The sequence below is a fragment of the Plecotus auritus genome (assembly GCF_963455305.1).
Source record: "Plecotus auritus genome assembly, chromosome: 4".
In the NCBI taxonomy this organism is placed as follows: Eukaryota; Metazoa; Chordata; class Mammalia; order Chiroptera; family Vespertilionidae; genus Plecotus; species Plecotus auritus.
The window spans coordinates 8,509,781-8,520,463 of NC_137775.1; the positions used below are offsets into that span (position 1 = coordinate 8,509,781).

At 36.1% G+C, this 10,683-nt stretch overlaps 1 protein-coding gene across 1 annotated transcript; it reads right to left on the minus strand.

Annotated features, from left to right (window-relative positions):
* Nucleotides 1-4,170: 4,170 nt before the first annotated feature.
* Nucleotides 4,171-10,070, minus strand: LOC308245723 (VIP peptides-like). Its single transcript, XM_080663422.1, has 5 exons — nt 9,965-10,070; nt 7,996-8,106; nt 6,823-6,927; nt 5,892-5,970; nt 4,171-4,240 (listed from the first exon to the last, which is right to left on the minus strand). Exons 1-4 carry the CDS (start codon nt 10,066-10,068, stop codon nt 5,937-5,939), a joined length of 354 nt encoding a protein of 117 aa, XP_080519548.1. The 5' UTR covers nt 10,069-10,070; the 3' UTR covers nt 4,171-4,240; nt 5,892-5,936.
* Between the last annotated feature and the right edge of the window lie 613 nt (nt 10,071-10,683).

Here is a 10,683-nt window from a genome sequence, read left to right on the forward strand (position 1 = left end):
GCTACTCAGTACAATTTGATCAGAACATTATGCTATATACATCTCGTTGGTTTTATCTTCCCCTGGCAAAGTTAAATTTCACCGGAAGAAAGACTTTATGTAAAATAGAAATTAAAAAGAAAATTTAATATTCACTATGAAAACTGGGAGCACATTTTCTATGTGCTAATTTGTAGTATAATTTGGCTGAAACATTGCACAACTAATTTTCCTTCTCTAAGTCCTGAAACTCCACTTCAAAGATTCACCGTGGTGTGATGTATTTCTTTATATTGATCAAGTCCAAAGAATCACCCCATTGGTGAATGATCACATACATTCAATGAATTTGGTGGGGCCTTCTGGTTTTTAATCTTATGTATGAATACAATTTCAAATAAGAGATGTTACGAAGGAATAATCTAGTTGACCTTATGTGAAAAATCTTGTTTAGTGTATCAGCCTAATATTTTTAAAAATTCTATATCATTTTAAAATTTGGGTTGTCCAAAATAACATTAAGGAACTTCTTCCGTTTAATTTAGTTTTTATTTTTAAATTATTGTTGGACTGCCACAAATACCATATGATTTCATTTATATGTGGAATCTAAAGGACAAATTAAAAGAACAAGCAAAATAGAACTGATTCATAGACACAGAGAACAGACTGATGGTGGCCATAGAGGAGGAAATTCTCATTTCAGTGAAGACAGAAGGTTCAACTGTCTCAGTTGGAAGGGAACTGACCTCAGTGCTTCTTCTTCCGAAGCAGGCAAGGCCCATGTCTGTGAGTAGTGTGCGCTGAGAAGGATCAGGGGCAGGAGGAGCTGGGAATTCCTTTTGGTTTCCATCTCTGTACCTCGAAAGGGAGAGAGTCACATCAGATTTCCAACCACAGACCTCACCAGCCTGGTCATTCTTCTTCTTCTTCTTCTTCTTCTTTTAATTGAATAGCATCTTACCTAATAAAAGAGAAACATGCAAATTAACCATCACTCCGCTATGCCCACAGCCAATCAGAGTGATTATGCAAATTAACCCAACAAAGATGGAGGTTAATTTGCATATACAGGCGCAGAGCAGCTGGGAAGGGCATGACGCCTGCTTTGAGGGGAAGGGGGGCAGCGGAGGGAACTACTGGAGCCATGCTCTGGACAGAAGGGAGGACTTGCTGACTCCCCCGGAATTGCTGGCTCCGGCCGGGCTCTGAGCGGGGACATGCCAGCTCCCGGATGGCTGGGAGTGAAGCCAGGGGAAAGAAGGCCTATCCTTGCACCAATATCGTGCAACGGGCCTCTAGTTTGTTCATAAGATTATATATGTTTCAGGTGTACAATTCTGTATTATCTGTATATTGCGTTGTTGCTAGGCACTCAAAGCCTGGTCTTCCATCACATATTTAACCCCCTTTACCCTCTTCATCTTCTCTCCAACTCCATTTCCCCTCTGGTAACCACCATCCTATTGTCTGCCTCTATGAGTTTGTTTGTTTGTTCATTTGTTGCTTTCTGTTTTCTATGCCACATAGGCTATCCCAAACAATGTGTACACCGTTTGAATAATTATAAAGGCAGTGTTTATTAAAATTCATTTCATTTTCAAAATTGAGCTATCAGTTGTTAAAGTGTGTATACTTTTTTGGGGACACCCGGTATGAGTGAGATCAGATGGCTCTAGACTTCTGTCTGACATTTCACTTAGCCCTTTACTGTCAGGATCTACCCATGTTGTCCCAAATGGCAATATTTCATCATTTATATGGCTGAGTAGAATTCCATTGTACTTATGTTCCACCACTTCTTTATCCCATCACCCGTCAACAGACATATGGGTTGTTTCCATGTCTTGACCACAGTGAATAATAGTGCGTTAAACAAAGGGGTAAACATATCTTTACAAATCAGTGTTTTCATAATTTTCAGAATGATACCCAGTAATTCTGAGTGTGTAGCAGAAGTTTCTGAAGGTCCATGCAGTTTGGGAAATAATTTTCATCTTATAAGGAAGGTTAAACTGCTTTATGATTCCTTTCTAATCAAGAGGATTTCTCTCTGACAGGTGCTTGAATTAGAATCCCCTTCAACTGCTGCCCACCCCTCACCAGGCACATAGCCCAAGTATATACTGAATGCCATACTCTTACAGTCCTGGAATTAACCCTGGGGATCAGCTGCTTATAACTGAGTTGTGATATACAGGTTTAGTGTCTTGTCTAAAATTTTTAAAAAACATATCATTTATTCTACTTTTAATTTTAGCATCTGACTTACATGAAATTGGCGTATAATCTATTAATAATGTATGTATATATGTGTGTGTGTTTGTATTTGTATATATATACTTCTCTATATGCATATTTAAATGTATATACAAAAATTGTTTTGTATGTACATTTTTTTCAGCTTTTAATTGTAGATATTACTCAAACCTTATTCCTTTAATGCCCGAATTTGAACAACTTAACTAAATTAAGTGTAAATATTAGTATAACAATATTATTAAATTACATATCACCATTGAAATAATTTTGCCAGGAACAGAAAAATATATTAAAAACAAAGCTTGTGATTTTTACCTTTAATCCACATATACATTATATTTTTATGTATGTTTAGATAGAAACCTGGGAGTACGTGGTATGTTTCTCTATCTGACTATAAAAATTGAGGCATTTTAACTTAAAATAAAGAGGAAATTATATACTTGCTAGTTTCATAAACCCGACATATGACATAGAGAATTCATCACTATAAAAACAAGTTTAAAACCTCAAAAAACAATGTACCCACAGAACCCTTCAGTCAAAATATTTTTACAAGATAAAAACAAAAAAAAAGAACGCTCTTGAGTGCATAATTTTTAAAAATGCCACTTAGTCAAAGAGGAAGCAGGGAAAGCACCTTTGAATCAAAGAATTCACAAACTTCGTTCACATGTGAGAAGCTGAGGCATTTTGATACTTACCTGGTGCCTGAGAGTCTTCCAACTGGCTCCACCAGTTCTTGCCTTGGAGTTGAACAAGAACTTGGCTGTGGCTAAGGGTTGGGTATTATTGCCAGAAGCTGCTTTTCCTCTACCTTGACCAGTAGTTTGAAGCCCATCATTTTATCGGCCTTGTACTCAGGGCTGAGCCATCACAGAACTCTGAAAGAGGTCACAGTAGCTCTCCCACAGGGTGAATAGGACTGGGAGTTCTTACTTAATTGTCATTATATCTGATTTATTAAAATGTATAGTGAGTGAGTTCAGGATGTAAAAGATCAAGAGGAAATGTCTTGTTCTTTAGATAAAAACAGTACCAAGTTTAATGTGAAATAGTTTAATCTTTATTTAGCAGCAAAGATATAAGTGAATGATTGTTATAGCCAGAACCACTGAGTTTACATGAGAAAATAAAATTTTACATTCAGATATTGATTCGAAAAGCAATATACATGTTTTTAGGCTTACAAATGTATAATTCTCTTTTGTTACAAAGCATCCACTTGCCTAAAGCCTACTTTATTTTATGCTATTCATGTAGGTCCTGATTTGTGTAATCTTTTTTGAGTTCTACATATGTTATTTTTATTTTATTTGTGTGTTTTTTAGATAGTATGTAAAAGAGAGGGAGAAAGAGGGAAAGGGGGGGAGAGGAAGAGAGAGAGTGAGAGAGCGAGAGAGCGAGAGAGATATGGATTTTTTTGCCTCCCTTATGAATCCTAACTGGGACTGGGAAATGAACTTAGAATCCAGATACCTGTCCTTTTCTTGGAATTAAACCCAAGACCCTTCAGTGCATGGGCCATTGCTTTAACCACTGAGAAAATCCTGCCAGGGCTCTCTGACACATTTTTAGATTTATTATCATTGTATTCTAACTGCTTAACATTCAAATTTGCACACACTGATTATCTGCTCTACTATCTGAATAGTTAAGGAAGTTCCATAAATAAACAGATCAATTTTGCTCAATTACTACACTTCCAAAAGCCTCATAGCATTATAATTATCCTAGTACTTTTATCATTAAATATACTTCAGAAAGAAAATGTACACATGATATTAAATTTCAAGATTTTCACTAAAGACAAACCTAAGAATTCACAAATATTACCTGCAATGTAAGTATAATAGACATCATACAAGAATAAAATAAATCAAACCATGCACAACACACAATTTTATTTTTTAATTGATTTCTTTATTTGAAGATGCTTTCTGGAGTTTTTTAGAAATCAAACTAGAATGACTTCATCTAATGATTTTTCTTGGGGAATCTGAAAAAGAAAGAATTGGTATTGAAACATAAATATTTTCATTGACAGCATCTTAATTTCATCCCCTTATCCACTCATTTGATGAACATCTCTTTCCCTGTGCCCCTTGTCCACAGCCTGTGACAGGAGAGTATGTGGTGGGATACCAGGAGTGCATCTTCCAAAGGCCTGATGGACAGAAAGGCCCTGGGATGGAAGGGGCCCTGTGACCAGTCACTAATTCCCCATTTGTAATTTTCACAAATGCCTGACCCACAAGATTTCTCGTGAAAAAGAATTTGCCCAAAACTACATATTAAAAAAAAAAGATGTAATCTCATAAAAAATCTTACAATTCATAAAAGACAGTGATTAGTTCTCTTCCGTGTTTTAGTGTCTGCTGTGCTGTATAATGTCATGGAGAGGTCTTCTTCTTATAAACAGTTTTTCAAGAAGCTACACAGGATTACCTTCCTTTTGTGAGCAAAGGGACCCATTGCTCTGAACTATCCATCTATGACCACGAATGGGCATGTGCCACACCCCTGACCATGCATGTCCCTTAGAAGTGAAGGGTAATCAGTGGACACAAGTCACCAATTGTACAGGTGTCTTCGCAGACACCCTGCCCACTACTGAGGGCTCTCATGAACACCAGGACTGAAGTTGGACAATGAATTATACTCATTCTGAGCTTGGGTCTCCTTTAATCTCCTTGATCCCTTCTGGGTTGGAGTCTAGCCTACCTTCATGTTTTAAAAATAAAGTTTTATTGTAACCCAGATACTCCCATTCCTTTTTCTTATTTTTTGTTGCTGCTTTCATATTATAATAGCATATTTGAGTGTTTTAAACAAAAACCATATAGACGACAAAACCAAAAATATTTCCTCTGCTGCCTTTAGAGAAAAATTTGCCAAGTCTGGTATAGTGATAACATAATAATTTACTAAACCAAATATTATAAACATATTTTATAAGTTAATGTAAACATTAATGTTCTGGAAAAGAAATATAACATATATATACTAAGTAATTGTGATAAGTTTATGAGTTAACAAAGGAAAAAAAACACCTATTTGTGTTTTCTCTACTCAAATAGTCTTTTACAGTAAGTCCTATTGCAATCATAGTACCTATACTTCCTTTATAGTTAAAAGAACCTGAATTTGACTTTTGCTACATGAAGCTTGCTATATTTTACAATTATACCCACAGTGCCTTGGTATTTTCACAATAGCAATCCTTGCTGAAATTTGGTGGCATTTCCCTGCACTTAAATAAGATGCTCGCAATTGATCATCAGACGAACCCTTAAATCAATATGAGCAGCCTGACTTGATCTCAATAGGAAAGCCAGTTCTCTCACTATGTGATGAGGGTCAGTCTCCTCCATTTTATATCTGGACAGAGGGAAGGAATATGTCTGAGTAAAGTAGGAAATGAAAAAATGTTTACTCATTGTAATGTTTCTCCTTTATGCGATCAGAACCCTTCGTGAATATTTTGATGTCATTGACTGCTTCCCACTTCACTACATGTAGGAGTGTCATTCTTACATGAGGTCTCACTGTGAACAAGTCTAGGATATTCCTTTCCAAGTGATTATTACCCAGTGAAATAGCTGGACGATGGCTGTAGGAATAGGATAAGCATGCGCAGATATACTCACTACTGAAAATTTGTCATCGGCTTTGTTCCAAAGAGTTTCTTTGAATCATCTTTCTGTCTCCTTAGCATTTCTCTTTTTACTATAAATCAGGAAGAGAAAATTGTACATGTTAGGGCTCTTAGATGAGAGAGTATCTAAATAAATGTGTAACCTATGCTATTATCTGTTCTCTGTAAATTTCTCTGGGGGATAAATAATTATCTATAATGCTACATATTAACTATGAATTCTTTTTTAACTTTAAAGGAACTTAACTTAGTCGTACAGAATAATAATCTAGTGGACAAAGTGTCATTTTGTCTGTTCTCACCCAACCAGAATTGTCCCTAACACTCACCATCTACACAATAGTAATTGGAATAAAAAGGGAGAGCACCCACTTCCTATGTATTGTGCGCCAATGTCTACACACCCCAGACAGACTCGGGCTTTACTGAGTCTCAGAAGACAAAATAACTCAGAGCCTAATTTAGTAAAATAAGGGAGTTCAAATGCTCATACAAGGAGATCCAAGTGATAGTAAAGAGCTAGTGGACTGTGTTTCTGTGGTTAAAAACCAGCTCTTTTGATAAAACTTGCTCCCAGATTCAGCGCAGATGTGTCAACGGTGGTCTTCCTTACCCCTGGAGACACAATAGAGTCAACTGGGTAACACTTAAGAAAGACCCATGTCTAGAGCCACATCCATAGAGGCACTAATTTCCTGGCAATGGTTTTGTGGAGGGCCCAAACATGGTATTTTAAAAATTCTGCTGTGTTGTCTAACGGCAGCCAAGGTTGAGAATTCCTGCTGAGAGTATAGTTAGTGAGATAGAGAGATAGGTAAGGCTCCATGTGTAGCTTGTATTTTGAATGTCGTTTATAATTTCTGAATTGAGCAAGCTTGCTCTGTGTTTATCTAGCCCCCTCAGGGAATCACTTCAAGTATTACCTGCCAGGGTTCTCCTTTAGAAATTCATCAATAGCGGCCAGGCATGTGTTACATGTGGTATCTATCTCTCGTTTTCTTGGTCCCAGGTCTTCTGAGATGTCATCGCTAAGAAATGTGAGGGGGAGCAAACAAAGGGTTGTATCAAAACATGATATATATGCCCAAAGTTCTAGATTCCTAGGTGTCAGCTAAAAAGGAATTCCAACACCCCACTCATTTTCTATCACAAATACACTAAATTAACATACCCCAGAGCCTAAAATTGGGAAATGAGGAATAATCCAACACATTAGGCATTTCTGGGATGTTAAAGATACATTCAGTAGTAACTGAGGTAATGCATTGTTAAATATCTATCTATCTATCATCTATCTATCTATCTATCATCTATCTATCTATCTATCTATCTATCTATCTATCTATCTCTAGATCTAGATCTATCTACCTTTATGTATATAAACGGGGAACAATCTGCAGGTGTGCTCTGTCACTGAGAGGAAATATTCTTTAAAAATAAAAGCTCCTTTAGAAGTTTTCCCCCTGAAGGGTGCTACCTCTATATGCAGCTATTGGCCATTTGAAGAAAGAACCTTCCTATGCTTGGTTTTAGCAGGACAGTTATAAACAAGTACTATGCTTTACCTTAAAATTCATTTCACGTTATATTATGTCTTATTTATTTATTTTTTACTGTGTCTACTTCAATTTTATTGTAGATTTACAAGTAACTGCCACCAAGAAAATGTAAGTGTGTCAGAGCCAGTGACTATTTTATTACTACAAAGTCTTATTTCCTAATGCATGGGCCTGGTGTGTCCAACTAAATTCAACATTATCAAGAATTACCAATTTGCAATAAAATAAATGAACCATGAACAGTGATAGTTTTTTTTTTTTAATATATTTTATTGATTTTTTACAGAGAGGAAGAGAGAGAGAGGGATAGAGAGTTAGAAACATCGATGAGAGAGAAACATCGATCAGCTGCCTCCTGCACACCTCCTACTGGGGATGTGCCCGCAACCAAGGTACGTGCCCTTGACCGGAATCGAACCTGGGACCCTTCAGTCCGTAGGCCGACGCCCTATCCACTGAGCCAAACCGGTTTCGGCTGAACAGTGATAGTTTTAACTAACCATAATGTGCTTGATACACATAATAAATTGCCATTACCTCAATCGTTTTTCAATAAGGGACTCTGGGTAGTCTTTGGGAGGGTGATGATCCAAGAGACTACTACTGTCACTGGTGGAAACTCCATCAGCATGTCTGACATTCCTAAAACTAGGAAGACAGGATAGCCATTATTTTAAAATGAATTTTAAAATGTTATTTTGACTAAATGAGTATGAATGAACTTCATCAGATTATTATGAAAGACATTCATGCAACCTCAAATCCAAAAGGAGATTCTCTAACAATCTAATAAATGGTATTTTTTGTCACCTGTATAACATTTTAGTCTAAATTTGGCAAAATTAGCAAAGTATCTTTTTTAGAAGTATAAGTCAGTGTTAAATAATGCTCCCTGTCAGAACTTATAAAACTAATTCTTTCGTTTCTATTTCATTCATTTAATTTTGGTCCTTTATTTTTTTCACTTAGAATCAAAATATATACAGAGAAAAAACTATCCTGATTTTAACACAAACTTTATTATACCTTTTGCAATCTTTTTTTGGAATCAAAACCTCTTAACACAAAAAAGACCTTAAGGGTCAAGCATCAAGTTTTTTTTTCTAATGAGGAACTTCTATTCTTTGTCTCCAGTAGAGAGTTACTCTGTCTATATATACCTCAGTGCTGCTTTTGACAATTTCTCTGTGAATGAACAGCTTTCCTCATTAGACATCCTTACTTTACACAGACATGAGACTTCTTTAACCTAGAATCCTAAAGTTTTATTAAAATGGGTGCAATTTCTGATGTTGACATTTTGTGCAACAGATCGCAAGCGAGGGATTAGTTCATCCTGGCTTGTTCTATGTTGCAGCCTCTGCATGCAAAAGTGTACATGTGCACAAGCTGCCATAAATGAGGCTGGATGAAGCCATGACACGTGGAAAGATGCAGTGTTACACTGCAGAAATAGCCGCATGGAAACATAAAAAGAATACATTTGTATTTCTAAAATACTACTTTTTAAAAATGCACTCACCTGCCATTTTCAGCTAATGCAACTTGCAACCCATCAGAGTCTCTTTTTAATAAAGCCTGGTCAGGGTAATTTTGCTTTCAAATGGCATTTTGTCACCCACGTATAATAAAATGATTTCTCATAATATAACACATCTATTTTTACAATCATTTGAAATAACACCCTTGAAATATTGGGAAATATCATCCAGTTAAAAAATATGGTTAGCATAATTGACAATGGCTTGTATGGTTTATGAGAGTATAAGGAAAAAAAATTTGGATCTAAGAAATTTATGCCATTTATAAGCTGCTTACCAAGAATAAGGGCTACTCAGTTCAATTTGATCAGAACATTAAGCCATATCCACCTCATTGCTTATATCTTCCCTGGCAAAGTTAAATTTCACAAGAAGAAAAACTTGATACAAAATAGAAATTTTGAAAAATTGTTATATTCACTATGACAACTGGGAGCACATTTTATAAGTGCTAATTTGTAGTATAATTTGGCTGAATAATTTCACGACTACTTTTCTTTCTCTAAGTCCTATAATTCCACTTCAAATTTTCCCCTTGCTGTGATATATTTCTCTATATTGATCAGGTCCAAAAAATTGCCCCATTTCTGAATAATACAGTATTATTCAATGAATTTCATTAAAGGATGTTAAGAAGGAATAGTCAAGTTGACCTTATGTGAAAAATCTTGTTTAGTGTATCAACCTAATATTTCAAAAAATTCTATATCATTTTAAAATTTGGGTTGTCCAAAATAACATTAAGGAAATTCTTCCGTTTAATTTAATTTTTAAATTACAGTCAGACTGCCACAAATACCTTATGATTTCATTTACATGTGGAATCTAAAGGACAAAATAAATGAAGAAACAAAATATAACTGATTCATAGACACAGAGAACAGACTGATCGTGGCCATAGGGGAGGAAATTCTCATTTCAGTGAAGACAGAAGGTTCAACTGTCTCAGTTGGAAGGGAACTGACCTCAGTGCTTCTTCTTCCGAAGCAGGCAAGGCCCATGTCTGTGAGAAGAGCACGCTGAGAAGGATCAGGGGCAGGAGGAGCTGGGAATTCCTTTTGGTTTCCATCTCTGTACCTTGAAAGGGAGAGAGTCACATCAGATTTCCAACCACAGACCTCACCAGCCAGGCCATTCTTCTTTTTTTCTTTTTTTTTTCTTTTTTTTTTTAATGGGGTGACATCAGTTAATAAGGTAGACAATTCTACATTACATTATCTGTATAATGCATTGTTTGCTAGGCACTCAAAGACTAGTCTCCTTCCATCACCATATTTTTAACCCCCTTTACCCTCTTCATCTTCCCTCCAACTCCATTTCCCCTCTGGTAACCACCATCCTATTGTCTGCCTCTAAGAGTTTTTTTGTTCGTTTTGTTTGTTCATTTGTTGCTTTCTGTTTTCTATGCCACATAGGCTATCCCAAAGAATGTGTACACAGTTTGGATAATATAAAGGCAGTGTTTATTAAAATTCATTTCATTTTCAAAATGGAGCTATCAGTTGTTAAAGTGTGTATACTTTTTTGGGGACACCCTGTATGAGTGAGATCAGATGGCTCTAGACTTCTGTCTGACATTTCACTTAGCCCTTTACTGTCAGGATCTACCCATGTTGTCCCAAATGGCAATATTTCATCATTTATATGGCTGAGTAGAATTCCACTGTACATTTGTTGCAACACA

Bases quoted from the DNA above. Each gene is read 5' to 3' on its own strand.
- LOC308245723 (XM_080663422.1), bottom strand. From the start codon at position 10,068: ATGGAAACCAAAAGGAATTCCCAGCTCCTCCTGCCCCTGATCCTTCTC. The intron at 8,107-9,964 runs GTCAGTTCCCTT...CTGTCTTCCTAG, and splicing joins TCGGAAGAAGAAGCACTGAG to TTTTAGGAATGTCAGACATG. The intron at 6,928-7,995 runs GTAATGGCAATT...CACATTTCTTAG, and splicing joins CTTATTGAAAAACGATTGAG to CGATGACATCTCAGAAGACC.